The sequence below is a fragment of the Megalobrama amblycephala genome, linkage group LG11, assembly GCF_018812025.1.
Source record: "Megalobrama amblycephala isolate DHTTF-2021 linkage group LG11, ASM1881202v1, whole genome shotgun sequence".
NCBI lineage: Eukaryota > Metazoa > Chordata > Actinopteri > Cypriniformes > Xenocyprididae > Megalobrama > Megalobrama amblycephala.
Genome location: NC_063054.1, coordinates 17784556 through 17802651, shown reverse-complemented (window position 1 = coordinate 17802651; position 18096 = coordinate 17784556). Strand labels below are relative to the sequence as shown.

The 18096-nt window shown below is 37.3% G+C and overlaps 1 protein-coding gene across 1 annotated transcript in view; it reads right to left on the bottom strand.

Moving 5' to 3' along the window:
- The window catches only part of syne1a (spectrin repeat containing, nuclear envelope 1a), a 160053-nt gene that overhangs the window by 103591 nt on the left and 38366 nt on the right, over positions 1-18096 (bottom strand). The window contains exons 7-26 of the mRNA XM_048206457.1: positions 16199-16291; positions 15921-16099; positions 15573-15769; positions 14201-14310; positions 12759-12866; positions 9808-9945; positions 9561-9725; positions 9287-9399; positions 8876-9044; positions 8608-8704; positions 6906-7102; positions 6649-6813; positions 4927-5076; positions 4629-4775; positions 3181-3330; positions 2824-2982; positions 2306-2470; positions 2083-2217; positions 1832-1990; positions 1534-1742 (exon numbers count right to left, since the gene is read on the bottom strand). Of these exons, the coding sequence (XP_048062414.1) occupies positions 1534-1742; positions 1832-1990; positions 2083-2217; positions 2306-2470; positions 2824-2982; positions 3181-3330; positions 4629-4775; positions 4927-5076; positions 6649-6813; positions 6906-7102; positions 8608-8704; positions 8876-9044; positions 9287-9399; positions 9561-9725; positions 9808-9945; positions 12759-12866; positions 14201-14310; positions 15573-15769; positions 15921-16099; positions 16199-16291 (3005 nt within the window). The remainder of the gene's footprint in view (positions 1-1533; positions 1743-1831; positions 1991-2082; positions 2218-2305; positions 2471-2823; positions 2983-3180; positions 3331-4628; positions 4776-4926; positions 5077-6648; positions 6814-6905; positions 7103-8607; positions 8705-8875; positions 9045-9286; positions 9400-9560; positions 9726-9807; positions 9946-12758; positions 12867-14200; positions 14311-15572; positions 15770-15920; positions 16100-16198; positions 16292-18096) is intronic.

The following is an 18096-nucleotide window of genomic DNA, read 5'->3' as shown; positions in this document are numbered from 1 at the left end:
GGATCTTTACAAAGTGTTGGTCATGCAGCATGTCTAATCGCGTAAGTATGGTATTTATTTGGATGTTTACATTTGATTCTGAATGAGTTTGATAGTGCTCCGTGGCTAAAGCTAACATTACACACTGTTAGAGAGATTTATAAAGAATGAAGTTGTGTTTATGAATTATGCAGACTGCAAGTGTTTAAAAATGAAAATAACGACAGTCTTGTCTCCGTGAATACAGTAAGAAACGATGGTAACTTTAACCACATTTAACAGTACATTAGCAACATGCTAACAAAACATTTATAAAGACCATTCACAAATATCACTAAAAATATCATATCATGATATCATGAATCATGTCAGTTATTATTGCTCCATCTGACATTTTTCGCTATTGTTCTTGCTTGCTTACCTAGTCTGATGATTCAGCTGTGCACAGCTCCAGACGTTAATACTGCCTGCCCTTGTCTAATGCCTTGAACATGAGCTGGCATATGCAAATATTGGGGGCGTACATATTAATGACTGTTACGTAACAGTCTGTGTTAAGTTTAGATTCGCCTGTTTTTCGCAGGTCTTTTAAACAAATGAGATTTATATAAGAAGGAGGAAACAATGTTGTTTGAGATTCACTGTATGTCATTTCCATGTACTGAACTCTTGTTATGCAACTATGCCAAGGTAAATTCAATTTTTAATTCTAGGGCACCTTTAAAACACTTAAGTACACTTAAGTGACCTTTGTAATAATGCTAAATTAAACGTTTTCATTTTAAAGTACATTTTAAATCATTGTTTTAATAAACTTTTGTTGTGTTTTAAATAAGTACACTTATTTTGATGCTAAAGCAAATGTAATTTTAACTGTAGTGTGTTATTCAATGTTACATTTAAAGTTATTATATTTTAAATTTACTATATTGCAACTTCATTACAAATGCGTAATTACAAATATATTTAAATACATGTTTCAACAGAAATGACATTAAAGTATATTTTATTTTACAATAAATGCTTGTACAAGTACAATATTTTAGTAATTGTAAAAATTAATTACATATAAAATGTACTTAAGTCCTACTTAAGTAGGTTAAAAAAAAGTTCAGTAAATTGCATTTCATATAAATTCAAATTATAATACATTTTCATTTAATTGCAAGTGTCCAAAAACTTTACGTTCCGTTAGCATTTTAGTTTATTCTGTTAAACTATATTATTTCTCTAATAGGTTTTCTTTATAAATTATGCTAAAGTGTACTTCTTTTTCACATGGGCTGTTTTGGATGTTGATGTGCTGGGTCCCTACCAGGCTTCTTAACCAACAGTAGCTTAGCTTAACTAACTTTTCTTATTAAACTAGCCTTATCAGAAAGACTTGACAGATCGACAAGCTTGACCATCAAAGTTTCCATCAGAGTTCCCATACAATTTACACCGTTCTGCATTTCTGTGCTGATTTTAGGGAAAAATCTGTTGGAAATCATAGCATGGACAGAATTTGTCCTGTAATGTGTTCCATTTAAGCATTAAATATTTGCATCTCACCTGGCATGCCACTCTCTCCATTTATCGGGGTGCTGTTGTAGTCTCAAGTGCATTCGCTCTACTAAACCCCTGACCTCTGAAAGATGATCTCTGGTTTCCTCCAATGTTTTATAGCCTAGGTCATTTTCTGGAAGATCCTGACAGAGATGCTCCATTGTCTTTAGTCGCTTCTCACATGCAGAAAGTGGGTTTTTCTGTCTGAAAAATGCCTATAAAGACACACAAACAGATCGAATAGATAACTCCCAGGTCATGAAATTTAACTTGCATGATCTTTTCTTTATCTGCTATATCTCACCCTGTGTTCTTTGATCATTCTTTCACTGCCGGCTGTGAGCAGGGCTTTGTCCTCCCTTTTCAGCTCTGTCCTACACTCCTGTAATGTGGACATCACCAAACGCCTCTCTTTTTCCACCCGGAGTCTGAGCAGATGGGATGGAGCCTCGGCTTGAATGTCCTGGGAGGAAGAAAATGCATCGTGAGGAATCCTTTAGGAGATTTTCCTGTTAACTTGTCTAAATTTTCACCATTTTTGACCTTCCAACTGACCTTCCATTGCTTGTGAAGTCTTCTGACCGTCTCTCGCAGACTCTGTTGATCTTCCTCGGAAATGATATCAGTGAGGTCATCGCACGCCTTTAAATAAGCACTTAAAATGTGCTGGTCTAGTCGTCCAAAGAACTCCTGAGCAAATAATTACACACTTAATTAGAAGAACAGGACAAGATAAACATGTTTGAAGGGTTCGCCGATTAAGACATTATTGACGTACATTATGTTTGCGGAACAGCTCATCTGGGTCTCCCCTTTCCTTTAAACAGGCCTGGCCCACACGCAGCGCCTTCTCCAGGTCAGCACGAGACTCCTCAAACCTCCGCATGAGGTTGCCGTTAGTCTCCGCAACCTGCCTCCACTCTAAAGCCTCCTGCATCAAAGCCTGATCAGAGTACAACACAGATACTCCATCAGCTCTGAAGTTGATGGACAAATCCAAACTATATCTCTTTTATCAAATAGTTACTTTTGTGGAAATCAAGCAAGAGTTAAAGAAGAGATGCAGCAGAGGTGAAGATTTTCAATGAAGACTGCCTTAAATTTTGTATTGCTTTGGGATTATAGCACAGGAGTCATATGGACCACTTTTATGGTGCTTTTTTATTTTGTTTATTGTCACGTTTAAATAATTTGCTGAATAAAAATATTAATTTCTTTACAAAAATCTTACTGAACCCGAATTTTTTAAATGGTAGTGTATGAATATTTTATTGCAGAGCTGTAATGTAGTCTGACCTGTGCGGTGGTCTGAATCTCTGTCACTCTGTTCTGCAGAAGAGACATGTCAAAATTGTGTAGGGATTTCGCACAGCACAGCGCCCTCTGTAGAGACAGGTAACTGCGCTCCATAGCACAAACACAACGCTTACAGGTCTGCTGCTGAGTTTGTAGCTCCTGCAAAAAATGAATAAAACAAAAATTAACACAGAGATCAATTCTAGTTCACACTGATACAATCAGGGATCTTTTCCTTATTGAATTCTTGTGGAATTACAAAAGACAGCCACTTATTATTTGTCACATCATTACTGTTTCTCCACACTGTATTATTCATGGTCTGATAATCTTTTCCTTCCAGTGGTCTGTACTGACCTGGCACATTTCCAGGTTGTGTTGCTGGGTGATGATGTGTCCAGCGTGCTCTGCTGTCTGGTAGAAAGCTGAGATTTGTTTTTCTAGCTCCTCTAACAGAGGAAATAGAGCCTGACACTCCCTCAAAATTAAAGGACACTTTTCTTTCAGCTGTAAGGATAAAAACAAACAATTACACATAATTTATTACCAGACATATGTCAAATGAAAACCATATGATATGACTTAGATCATTCCAAATTTATCTGGTCTTTTTTATTTTTCAGAATACAGAAGCAGACATTTTATAATGTAAGTAAATGGTGACCAGAGGCAGTCAAGCTCCGAAACTGATAGCAAGTAGCATAAAGTGGACCAAATGACTTGCATTCAAAGTAATCCTCAGCCATACCATGTCATGTTTCTTGATGCTTTTTTAGTAAGAAAGCCTGTGGTTACTATTCACTTTCACTTTCAGATAGAAATTATTTAATTAAAGGTGCCCTAGAACTTTTTTTTAAAAGATGTAATATAAGTCTAAGGTGTCCCCTGAATGTGTCTGTGAAGTTTCAGCTCAAAATACCCCATAGATTTTTTTTAATTCATTTTTTTAACTGCCTATTTTGGGGCATAATTAGGAATGAGCCGATTCAGGGTGTGTGGCCCTTTAAATCTCGTGCTCCACGCCCCAAGAGCTCGCGCTTGCCTTAAAGAACATAAAAAAAGTTCACACAGCTAATATAACCCTCAAAATGGATCTTTACAAAGTGTTCGTCATGCAGCATGTCTAATCGAGTAAGTACAGTGTTTATTTTGATGTTTACATTGACTCTGAATGAGTTTGAGGCTATGCTCCGTGGCTAACGGCTAATGCTACACTGTTGGAGAGATTTATAAAGAATGAAGTTGTGTTTATGCATTATACAGACTGCAAGTGTTTAAAAATGAAAATAGCAACGGCTCGTCTCCACGAATACAGTAAGAAACGATGGTACATTAGCAACATGCTAACGAAACATTTAGAAAGACAATTTACAAATATCACAAAAAATATCATGATATCATGGATCATGTCAGTTATTATTGCTCCATCTGCCATTTTTTGCTATTGTCCTTGCTTGCTTACCTAGTCTGTTGATTCAGCTGTGCACATCCAGACGTTAATACTGGCTGCCCTTGTCTAATACCTTTCATAATGTTGGGAACATGGGCTGGCATATGCAAATATTGGGGGCGTACACCCCAAATGTTACGTAACAGTCAGTGTTATGTTGAGATTCGCCTGTTCTTCAGAGGTCTTTTAAACAAGTGAGATTTATATAAGAAGGAGGAAACAATGGAGTTTGAGACTCACTGTATGTCTTTTCCATGTACTGAAATCTTGTTATTTAACTATGCCGAGGTAAATTCAATTTTTGAATCTAGGGCACCTTTAATAATATAATTCAAGTTAGCAACATTGCACAAACCTTGTGGAGCTGTGCTTCAGTTGTTGTTATAGTAGAAGAAAGTGCTTTAGTTCCACCACCATGAACAGAGTCTTTGGCCAGAAGCTGTGCAGAGCGAGCAGCCACCTTATATTGTGTTTCCACAGCAGGCAGCCTGTGCTTCATGTCCTACAATATGTATGTAAATTATATCAGAAGGCTTAGGTGAAACTTAAAATTGGCAAGTCTTACATTTATCATTTCTGAGTGGCCAATCGCACATATAGAGAAAAAGATTTAACAACACACTCAAATACAGAGAATGCTGAAACCTTTTTACCTCAACATCCTGCATATAGGCTTTGACATCCAACAATGACACTTGAAGTGGTGAGGTAAGTTTGGTAATGGAAGTGTCCAGAAACTCTTGTATGTCTGTGCTGACGTCCTGGTGTGTCCTTACATTATGAGTCTCAGGAAGACGAGCGTACTGAAAAAGAGAAAAAAAGATTTTATAATTAAAGAAATGGTTCTTTTAAATATGAACCACATATGACTTTCTTTCTTCCATGAAACACAGAACTAGTGCATTGTTGGCGTGTTGCTATTTGGAGGCAACTGAAAACGACCGTGCCATTGACCAACAAAAACCTAGTCTAAAGTCACAGTATTTTTTTGTTATTTAAAGAGCGTGTAAGTAATATGCACCAAATATTAAAAATAAAAGTATTACAATGTAAAAGATTATTATTGTGTACATAAAGATAAAAATGCCTACATGTCATAAAGGATAGTAATGGAGAATTACCTATTTGCAGTAATGACGAATGAAATTGGCTAATTATTTGACCAATTGTGGAAATACACAGATGTATTTAAACTGATTCGTCAGGTTGAGGGTGTCTATATTCTGCCACGTAAATAGCAATTCACCATGGTGCAAGCGCACCTGGCTTTTAAAGGGAATGGGAGATGACACTCTGATTGGTTTATTGGACGTTACGCCCAAAACACACCCATGACTCATTAAAGGTATAGTTCACCCAAAAATGAAAATTCGATGTTTATCTGCTTACCCCCCAGCGCATCCAAGATGTAGGTGACTTTGTTTCTTCAGTCAAACACAAATGATGATTTTTAACTCCAACCGTTGCCGTCTGTCAGTCAAATAATGCTAGTGAATGGGAACTTCTATTATAAGAGTAAATAAAACTTGCATAGACAAATCCAAATTAAACCCTGCGGCTCGTGACGACACACTGATGTCCTAAGACACGAAACAATCAGTTTGTGCGAGAAACCGAACAGTATTTATATAATTTTTTACCTCTAATACACCACAATGTCCAACTGCGTTCAGCACTCGGTTAGTGAGATCTGATCGCGCTCTGACAGTGGAAGTAATGTCTTGCACTCATTGAAGCAAAGCACGAGACATCACTGCCGTTGTCAGAGCGCGATCAGACCTCACTAACCAAGCGCTGAACGCAGTTGGACATAGTGGTGTATTAGAGGTAAAAAAATCATATAAATACTGTTCGGTTTCTCGCACAAACCGATCGTTTCGTGTCTTCATCACGGGCCGCAGGGTTTAATTTGGACTTGTCTATGCAAGTTTTATTTACTCTTATAGTAGAAGTTCCCATCCACTAGCATTATTTGACTGACAGACGGCAACGGTTGGAGTTAAAAATCATCATTTGTGTTTGACTGAAGAAACAAAGTCACCTACATCTTGGATGCGCTGGGGGTAAGCAGATAAACATAAAAATTTCTTTTTTGGGTGAACTATCCCTTTAAGACATTAGGTACATTAGGACTTTAGGACCTTGCGCCTGGCGCACCGACCATTTTTTTCATCGTTAAACTATCAAAAGTGGATTCGAACACGCCCCAAGTGCACCTTCACCATGCGCTTTAGACCATGCACTTAGATCGTTAAAATAGGGCCCATAGTGACAGAATTTACATTTTTGAGTGAACACTGTATAACACTGTATTAACTGACCCCTTTAAACTGACCAGCTTCTTGTCTTACATATGAGTGAGAACGTTTGTTCACCTGTTTGACTTTAAGAAACAGCTCCCTCCATCTTCCATTGAGAAGCAGAAGCTGATGCTTTACATCACGTGTCACTGTTTCATCACAGGTCTCAATCAGAAAGTTGCCTGCATCGTTCATAGCAGCGTGCTGGTCCATCCAGTGTGGAAGGTTACGAAAAAACTCCTGCAAAAACAAAAGAGGATAAGAATGTATTATAAACAAAACCGTACTAGTTATTTTTAGAGACATGCCTTCCATATATGTGGTTGTCTCACCCGTTTGGTGTTCTCAGGTTGTCTGAGAGCCCCCTGAGCGTCCTCCAGCCAGGCCTGCAATGAGGCCACGCAGCTGTTGTACCTCAACCAGTTACACTGCACCTCCTCCAGCATGGACCTGACGCTTCGCACCTCCACTGACAGACTCCTCCACTGATCAGACACCTCTCGCATGAAGAGCTTTACCTCTCCCTCAACTAAAATGTCAAAACATGACATACAAAAGCAGAGCAGATTCATAAAAGTACTCATAAATATGTAATAATAAATCTAATACTAATATTAGTACTAGCACTTACAAACAAATAAATAATAATAAATCCTTAAAAGCTGCTAAACCTATTTATTTCACTATCTTAATTATTATTGCTATCTTATATCTTAATCATAAGATTTTATGGTTAACTGCATATTATTATATGCATTTAACATATTTTTCCCCCTTTTAAAATATACACTGTTATTTTAGTATTATTTATATACTATTATAGTATTTAATAACATTTTGATTCAGCTTTAATATTTTCAGTTTTAGTTTATGTTTTAGTTTTCATAATTCTGTTTAGATTCAAATTTCTTTTCTTTCAGTTTTAGTAATTTTAGTACTTCAATTTTCATTTCATATTTATTTTTTTTATTTTATTTCAGCCTCATTAACGAAAAAAAAAAATAGTTTTAGTTAACAATAACAAAAATGTATATAATATAATATAATATAATATAATATAATATAATATAATATAGTATAATATAATATAATATAATATAATATAATATAATATAATATAATATAATATAATATAATATAATATAAGAATATTCTGTCTACAACACTTTCAGAACATACCACTGACCCAGTTTTGTGTTGCAACCTACGAGTTGAGTAGAGCTGCAATAAACCACCGTGATAAGATGTGATTGGCTTCAGGAAGACCTATTTTGTGATCTTCCAATCCCACTTCAGATATATAAAACAAAGACCACCCCTATGTTGAGGTTGCCTTAGGCATGGACAAAGCAACATGTTGGCAGTCTACTGCCCAGAGAAACCCAATTAGAATACAGTATCTGCACTAATGGACTGGAATTCCCTTTTGAGTTCTGTGCCTGGGAAAACCTCATTTACCAGTAGCCCGAGGAGAGAGGAATGAGCATAGAAAGAGAAAGAAAAACCAAAAGGAAAGGAGCAACAATGAAAGAGAGAGAGAGAACGAGAGACAGACAGTTAAAGCAGGAAGATGCTATAGGCACAGACTGATTGACTACTGAGTCCACAAGGATTAAACTCACTGAGGGTGAAACAAGGTGAGCTGCTATCATTCTGCCCTCTGGACACAGAGATGCTGAAATTTGAAGGATTTGCTTTAAAAAACTGCCTTTATCTGCCAAGCCATGATATGATTTGTACATTACAAATACATTTTTTTTTTTTATTCACCCAAGGCCGCAATACTGCTAAAATTCATGGGGTCCAGGATCAAAATCGATATGGAATGCCCCCCTCTTCCCCATTTCCTCTATAATAAAAAATATATAAATAAATAAATTTTGCTAGATTTGATGAGTCTCATAAAAAGTGATGAGAAAAAGAAGTAATTGCACAGTGAAACACCAAGACGAAAACCACTGCTAGAAGTTGTAGTGCTGTTACCAAACTATCATTTAACAGTCAACACAAAATTATTCAGAATATGAAGCATACCTGAGCTGTCTGCTTTAATGTAGAGCTCAGCAGCTTGTATCAGAGCCTGGTGGCTGGATTCATACTTCTCAAAGAACTGCTGTCCCTCCACAAAAGACTAGAGACGCAGAGAGATCATTTAGTCGTGCAATCAGAGTAATTAGTATCTTTAAGAGATCTTAGGCTATACTGCATTTTATGGAATGGCCTCAAAGACTACTATGTATGAAAACGTATTTGTATGGTTAGGCAATGGAGGAGCTGAACGAAAAATGGTTTGTAAACTTACACCATAGCTCTGTAGAAGAAGCTCCATTGACTCCAGTCGCCCATATTTAATGATCCAGGATTTCAGCTTTGACTCAGCTAGTGTCAAAAATGCTAGCATACCATATTTCATCTCCCAGAATTCCAGTTTGCTCAAGTGAATGTGTGAGGAGGTAGATATGTAGTTTAATCTGAAAGCAGTTCAATAAAAACAGGTTAATATAATATAATATAATATAATATAATATAATATAATATAATATAATATAATATAATATAATATAATATAATATAATATAATATAATATAATATAATATAATATAATATAATATAATATAATATAATACAATTTATACAAAGTTTTATTTATAGCCATTGCAAATTGAATTTTAATTGCAATTATAAATTGAATCTCTTTTATCTGTTTTTTACCTCTCTGCCATGTCTTGCAGTTGTTCTATGGGAATGGGGACTTTATTAACACATCTGTCTCTGTGGATTAACTGCAAGGTCTGCTTGTGTCTTTCAAGAAGCCTTAAGATCTCCTGCACAACCAAAATGTAAGATCCAGGATTCATGTTAAAGGGAGAAAGTGAAGGTTCTGCTGGTCTTGTTACTCATTAATAGATTCTCATTCATTCATCCATTCTCCAATACCTCATACACATTCATACAGACAAACACAGACTTTCTCATCCTGTTTTACCTGGTCGTGTAGTCGCTTTTTGTGAATGGCTTTTGCGGTTTCATCATGGGCCTGCTGAGGGACCAGCTCCTCTCGTAGGATCTTCTCTGCTTTGTGTAAATACACACCAACTTCACCCAGAGGATGTGGCAAACCACTATCCAGCTGTAGATGCCAATCCAAAAGCTGCAGACAAGAAAAATAACTGCATGAATTTGTATGTAATTATCTTCTTATAAAAATAATTAAAATCTATGGTGTATCTGACCCTTGCAGACAGTCTCTCCCAGGCCTGTTTGACCAGAGCCTGATCTGCAGTCAGCTTGCCGTCCTTCTGAGTGGACTGAACACATGTCTCCACTTGTCTTCTCTGCACCTCAAACTGTACACGATAACGCTTGAACGTCTGAGTGAAAGAGAGCGCGAGTGAGTGAATGAAAGAGAGAACTACTGGAAATTAAATTATTAAATTCAGAATATTCAAATAATGCCCAATGTAATGCTAATATGAGAGCGACAGCAAGATAACACAACCTGTCCAAAAAATGACAAAGCAAGAGGAAGAGAGAAAGAGACACATGCCAAAAGCTGAAAAAGAATTTAAACAGCCAAATTGCACATGCATGTATTCATGCAATAATGGGCTCCAATTTTCCACTTTCTCTCTACCCATGCGGTCCCTGCTAGAGCTCAGACTCTTCTGAATATGGAACATATCCGTGGGCGCGACAGACGTCGCTTCACTGGTGTGTAGTGCCCGTGATTATGAAAGCAACGAGAGCTCTCAGCTCTAATGTATATTAGCGTTGTCTGTATGTGGGTGTGTTGAGCAACCAATGTTTTGTCTGGGATCTACTATATTTTTCACATTTTTCCATTTTTCTTACACAGAATGATGATTATTATACACACAGTGGTGTCCAAAAGTCTGAGACCACACTGAAAATTCCAATCAATACTATTCAAAAGTTTGGGATTGGGAAGATTTTTGAAAGAAGCCTCTTAATGCTCACCAAAGCCACATTATTTGATCAAAAACATAGCAGTAATATTGTGAAATTATTATAATAGTGTCACATGATCCTTCAAAAATCATTCTAATATCTTAATTTGCTGTTCAAGAGACATTTCTCATTATCAGAGTCGTGTTTAGGTTACTGGGGGCCCTAAGCAAATATCTGGGAGTGGGCCCTGCAATAGCGGTGAACCACTGAAATTTCTAAACACATGACGCAACGAGGCCTCATTTACTGAAATCATGTGACTTTGGCAGTTTGATACACACTCCGAACCACTGATTCGAAACAAAACATTCATTAAGTTTCAAAGCTTCATGAAGCAGTGTTTTGAAATCGCCCATCACTAGATATTGTTGAATGAAGTCGTTATTTTGTTTTTTTGGCGCACAAAGAGTACACTTTATAATGTTAAGGTTGAACCACAGTAGTCACATGAACTGTTTTAAATACGTCTTTAGTAGCTTTCTGGGCATTGAAAGTGTTAATTGTCTTGCTGTCAATGCAGGCCTTACTGAGTCATCGGATTTTTATCAAAAATATCTTAATTTGTGTTCCGAAGATGAACGATCTCTTTAATATTGTTGGAAATCATGATTTTTTTTTAGGTTTCAATAGAAAGTTCAAAAGAACAGCATTTATTTGAAACAGAATTTCAAAAAAGCAACAATGTAAAAGTCATTTCTGTCATTTTTGATCAGTTTAATGCATCCTTGCTAAAAGTATTCATGTCTTTCAAAAGAAAACGTATTACTGACCCCAAGTATTTAAATGATTGTATAGAGCATGTACTTGTAGCTCAAGTGCTTATGTCATTAAAACAAAAGGGCTAAATACCAAATAGGCTACTAAGGCAAAAAAGGATGCCATTGGCCCCTGAAATGACAAATCACAGAATCGCTTCATTACGATGGGTGTTCAAAAGCATGATTCACTAACTGAATGAATCTGATTCATTTTAAAAGACTCATTTGTGACCATTTTTGTCACAGTCTGGAGCTCTGTAAGAATTCTGAATTTAGTTTCCAGCTGCTGATTTTATTATTTATAACGAAAACAGTTCTATTAATTTACAAAAAACACAAAATAGAAGCATTTTTACTAGTAATTTAGACTTTGGGACACCACCGTATATCAGTACTACTTCGAACAACAGCCAAGCTGCTTTCTTGGACATCGGTATCAACAGTGGCCATTTAAAAACTGATATCACTTAAAGGTGCCCTAGAATTAAAAATTAAATTTATCTTGGCATAATTAAATAGCAAGAGTTCAGTACATGGAAATGACATACAGTGAGTCTCAAACTCCATTGTTTCCTCCTTCTTATATAAATCTCATTTGTTTAAAAGACCTCCGAAAAACAGGCGAATCTCAACATAACACCGACTGTTACGTAACAGTCGGGGTGTACGCCCCCAATATTTGCATATGCCAGCTCATGTTCAAGCATTAGACAAGGGCAGGACGTCTGGATGAGCACAGCTGAATCATCAGACTAGGTAAGCAAGCAAGGACAACAGCGAAAAATGGCAGATGGAGCAATAATAACTGACATGATATCATGATATTTTTAGTGATATTTGTAAATTGTCTTTCTAAATGTTTCGTTAGTGGTTAAAGTTACCATCGTTTATTACTGTATTCACAGAGACAAAACTGTCGTTATTTTCATTTTTAAACACTTGCAGTCTGTATAATTCATAAACACAACTTCATTCTTTATAAATCTCTCCAACAGTGTGTAATGTTAGCTTTAGCCACAGAGCACCATCAAACTCATTCAGAATCAAATGTAAACATCCAAATAAATACCATACTTACGCGATTAGACATGCTGCATGACGAACACTTTGTAAAGATCCATTTTGAGGGTTATATTAGCTGTGTGAACTTTGTTTATGCACTGTTTAAGGCAAGCGCGAGCTCCGTGGGCGGAGAGCACGAGAATTTAAAGGGGCCGCAGCGTAAATCGGCTCATATTTAATTATGCCCCAAAATCGGCAGTTAAAAAAATGAATAAAAAAAAATCTATGGGGTATTTTGAGCTGAAACTTCACAGACACATTCAGGGGACACCTTAGACTTATATTACATCTTTTAAAAAGACGTTCTATGGCACCTTTAACACTAACTAAGATTCCTAAAGTTTAACTCAGGTATCCAGTTGATATCTCATGACTGAGTGAGACCCTGAGCTCACCTGGTACTTCACACCAAGACTTCCTCCATCCCTCTGGGCTTGAGCGCAGTCTCTCTCCAACTGATCTGCCCACGCTTTTAGATCCCTCAGTGTCTTACGCTGCTCCCTCTGAGAGAAAAAAGGGCACTGAGTTAGTTAGGATTGTAGAAACAAGACAAAAAGCAAACATTTGCAAAGATTTAAGGCCCTTGGGGAGCTCTGTGCTCATCATTTCCTTACCTAAAGTAATTTAATGCACTTTAAACCCTCGACTCAATACAATTTTGCTGTTCAAACATGCATCACTAATGCTGCATTTATAAATCCAACACAGACTTTGTGCTCCTGCTGTTTGCAGAGTTCTTCTCCTCCATTGTGCAGATCTGCCCCAAACCTCTCCACGGGGGAGCAAGAAATCAGCTCTGCGGGGGAGATACTAATCATTTTACACACATTTACCCTCCCTATTATGAATTAGGAACAAGAGCGAGAAAGTGAGAGCAGTGTTCAGCTAATTCTAATGAAATTAAGCCTATTCTTCCGGCGCTCATCTTACATTTTGGCATCCTCGATGAGGCAATGCCTTTGGGTCATCAAAATGATTATATCATGACCTTGCCAACGTCTGCCGCATGATCTCCTCTCCCCACCTCCCAGAAACGAATACTGTCACAGGCATACAATGCTCTGGAATATTAAAACCTAACATTGTCTTAGTTTAAATGTATAACAAAGAGGCAAAAATGGTTTAAATTACAGTGACTATGAAACACTAGCAGACGGTGGCATGAGAGAACTAATAGTTTCTACAAAAGGACCAGGTGGTGACAGGATCAATTCACCACTTCGATTTGATTATGAACCATTATTATTCTTTAAAGACTGCTACTAATGTTAATCATCAGGATATCGGTATCAAAGCAAAGCCAAAAAAAAGCCAAAGGTCGTTATTGTCATGTTAATGTCACCCAAAGTTTCAGTTGTAATGCAAATGTAATAGTGAAGGGAGTAAAATTATATGGGACATATTAAAGCTGTACAATGCCCTGGGTTATTAAACCTGATTCACACAGTATCGCACCGCTCATGATGAAAAGGAAGGCAAAATACTACTGAAAGGATTTCAAACTACATGGCACAGCAGCAGGTGGAAATAGTGGCGGAGCAGCCAAAGCAGGCATAATGTGTTTTTATACGAGCAAACGTACCTCTAACATTTCCTCAATGGCTCGAGGAGCAAGATAAAACTTGAGACAAAAAGGAATGAATGTAAACAAGAAGACATTAGTGGACGAAACAAAGGGAGGAATATAAAGAAAGAGATATAGTCTAAGAAAATGGTGAGTAGAGAGATGTGACAGATTTAAGAAACATAGTATAAAGCCAAGGCATCTGACCATGAGACATACAGTGAATGGAGAGCTGGTTGAAGTTTGATTGTTGGATGAGAAATATTATAGTACCTCTTCTTGCGGCCGCCCAATCTCAATCTCTTGGCGGTCTGGGTGATGCTTCAGGAACTGTGCCACATATGTCATGATGGACTTCTCATCTGGCTTATCCACATCCACATCTAAAACATATTAAAAAGTTGGAGCAATTTATTTGTTCTGCAATGAATCCCTGTGTTCAGATGAGGCCCATAATAACGAACTCTATTCAAATGCTCCCTTTCTTTGCAAAAAGAAGGTTTGCCATCTTCTTTTGTTTGAATTTTTACCCACTCATTGTGGTTCATTGTTCTGTGGCAAATTTGATTTAATTGATTTTTTTCAGTCACAGTCACTTACTTTTAGCTTTACCTCCTATCTCCTGTTTTTGTGCATCCATGCATTATCATTCAGCTTAACACACCATGAAATTACCTACTAAAATTTCAAAGATCATATGCACAATATGTTCTTTTGGGTAATTGCAACTTTTTTTATATATATAATGCTAGTTCAATGGTTTGTCAAGACCAAGAAACATTAAACCTAAACATTTCTTATGCATTTTATATTGTAACGATTCTTTTAATATTTAAAAATTCTAAAAAACAGTTTTTGAATATCTATTTATGGATTTTTGGTCTGTATATACCACTGTATAACATATATTTACATTTTACATACACTTTTCTATTTTAATATGTTTTAAAATGTAATTTATTCCTGGGATGACAAAAATGAATTCTGATCCTTCAGAAATCATTCTAATATGCTGATTCGGTGCTCAATAACATATCTTATTATTATAAATGTTGAAAACGGTTGTGCTGCCTAAGATTTTTGTGGAAACTGATTCAATTCTAACCTTTTTCAAGGTACAATATCTGAAAAATCAGGGATATAAAGTCGACATTGTCTGGCAGAGGCTTCATTGATGGTTCCCTTTACAAAAGATCCATGGTTGACAATGTCCCTTGACTCACCGTTTACTATTTGTTCAGTCAGCTTTACCATGGCTAATGGGCCACTAATCGCTTAAATGTCAAACTTCATTTGTCAGATTCCTGGTAGGAAGCATGAGGTAGCTCAGATGGTGTCTGGGAGGTCTAAGACTTAACCCCACCATTAAAAATTCATCAATCACATCCTCTGTGAGTGGCGTGCTGCTAATTAGAATTTAAGCATTTGGCGCTTAGAGCCTTGTGCAACACAGTCCAAAATCACATTTGTATCCTGTACATATACCAGCTTATTTTTGAAACTCCAAGAATTTAAATCAAAAACAGACTCTGCATCAAATCCCTAGTCATGAATTGGATTGGATACTTCTCAGGTGACCAAAAACTGCAAACTTAAAACAGGCACTATAAAAAGCATTTATATTTTTCTGTAGGATTGATCTCACCTTCAGGGTCAAGTATTCGTGGGATGCCCAGTTCTCTCTCAGCCAATGAGAAGGCCTCTTCAAGGTTATCCCTGTTAGGTCTCCTCCAAACATGTTCCATGTTAACCAGATGGGGTCGCAAAGCAAAGATGACAGCATGAAAAGCCACCCCTGTGCGCCAGCTGGGGCCAAAATCCTTCACATCGAGACCCAATCTCCTGTAAACACATGCGTAAGTATGTACATTATGTCAAAACCCTGGAAGAATGCAGTCATATGCTTTACTTAGGGAAACGGGATTACAAGAGCAAAGAACAATATATTCATTCAAGGCCTCGCACAGGCACATATCAACAATACAGTTCTTACTTTGTTGCAGTGGTCTGGACCCATTTGAGCAGGGCTCTCTTGGCCCCGCCCTGAAATGAAAGGCGGGGCTTGCGTTTGACAGGCGGGCTGCTGGTCTCAGTGCTATTGGAACTTTCTACTGATGAGTTGCTGCTAGATTGAGGTTGTAGGGCTGGTAGATGACTGGTCAACTCCTCTATCTGAACAAGATGAAGAGGAAATTTTGAAAATGTTACTCTATGATTTTGTTAAACTTTGAATTATTAATAGGCTTTGAAATGTTTCCTCTCCTTTTTTACCTGGAAATATAAGATGATGGTCCATATCAGCCCCAGCACAATCGAAGGTCTGCCATCTACCACATCTGTTGTGTTGATGTTAACTAGCTTAATCTGTTAAGCAAAAAAATAAAAACCTCAAGCCATTATATTTAAATACATAGTTCATCCAAAAAAAAGGTGGGGGGGGGGTCACTTACTCACACTCATTTCAAAACAATAAAACTTTCATTCTTCTGGTTTAATGTTTTCATACATTGAAAGTGAATAGTGACCATGGTTGTCAAGCAAGATTTTTAGTGAATAATGACTCAAGTTTCTAGCAAGATATTGTACTGTATGGCTTCAGAAGTACAGGTGCTGGTCATATAATTAGAATATCATCAAAAAGTTGATTTATTTCAATAATTCCATTCAAAAAGTGAAACTTGTATATTATATTCATTCATTACACACAGACTGATATATTTCAAATGTTTATTTCTTTTAATTTCGATGATTATAACTGACAACTAAGGAAAATCCCAAATTCAGTATCTCAGAAAATTAGAATATTACTTAAGACCAATACAAAGAAAGGATTTTTAGAAATCTTGGCCAACTGAAAAGTATGAACATGAAAAGTATGAGCATGTACAGCACTCAATACTTAGTTGGGGCTCCTTTTGCCTGAATTACTGCAGCAATGCGGCGTGGCATGGAGTCGATCAGTCTGTGGCACTGCTCAGGTGTTATGAGAGCCCAGGTTGCTCTGATAGTGGCCTTCAGCTCTTCTGCATTGTTGGGTCTGGCATATCGCATCTTCCTCTTCACAATACCCCATAGATTTTCTATGGGGTTAAGGTCAGGCGAGTTTGCTGGCCAAATAAGAACAGGGATACCATGGTCCTTAAACCAGGTACTTGTAGCTTTGGCACTGTGTGCAGGTGCCAAGTCCTGTTGGAAAATGAAATCTGCATCTCCATGAAGTTGGTCAGCAGCTGGAAGCATGAAGTGCTCTAAAACTTCCTGGTATACGGCTGCGTTGACCTTGGACCTCAGAAAACACAGTGGACAAACACCAGCAGATGACATGGCACCCCAAACCATCACTGACTGTGGAAACTTTACACTGGACCTCAAGCAACGTGGATCGTATGCCTCTCCTCTCTTCCTCCAGACTCTAGGACACTGATTTGCAGTCCAGTCCTTTTTGTCTTTAGCCCAGGCGAGATGCTTCTGACGCTGTCTGTTGTTCAAGAGTGGCTTGACACAAGGAATACGACAGCGGAAACCCATGTCTTGCATACGTCCACGTAGTGGTTCTTGAAGCTCTGACTCCAGCTGCAGTCCACTCTTTGTGAATCTCCCCCACATTTTTGAATGGGTTTTGTTTCACAATCCTCTCCAGTGTGCAGTTATCCCTATTGCTTGTACACTTTTTTCTACCACATCTTTTCCTTCCCTTCACCTCTCTATGAATGTGCTTGGACACAGAGCTCTGTGAACAGCCAGCCTCTTTTGCAATGACCTTTTGTGTCTTGCCCTCCTTGTGCAAGGTGTCAATGGTCGTCTTTTGGACAACTGTCAAGTCAGCAGTCTTCCCCATGATTGTGTAGCCTCAGAACTAGACTGAGAGACCATTTAAAGGCCTTTGCAGGTGTTTTGAGTTAATTAACTGATTAGAGTGTGGCACCAGGTGTCTTCAATATTGAACCTTTTCACAATATTCAAATTTTCTGAGATACTGAATTTGGGATTTTCCTTAGTTGTCAGTTATAATCATCAAAATTAAAAGAAATAAACATTTGAAATATATCAGTCTGTGTGTAATGAATGAATATAATATAAGTTTCACTTTTTGAATGGAATTAGTGAAATAAATCAACTTTTTGATGATATTCTAATTATATGACCAGCACCTGTATATATAATATAAT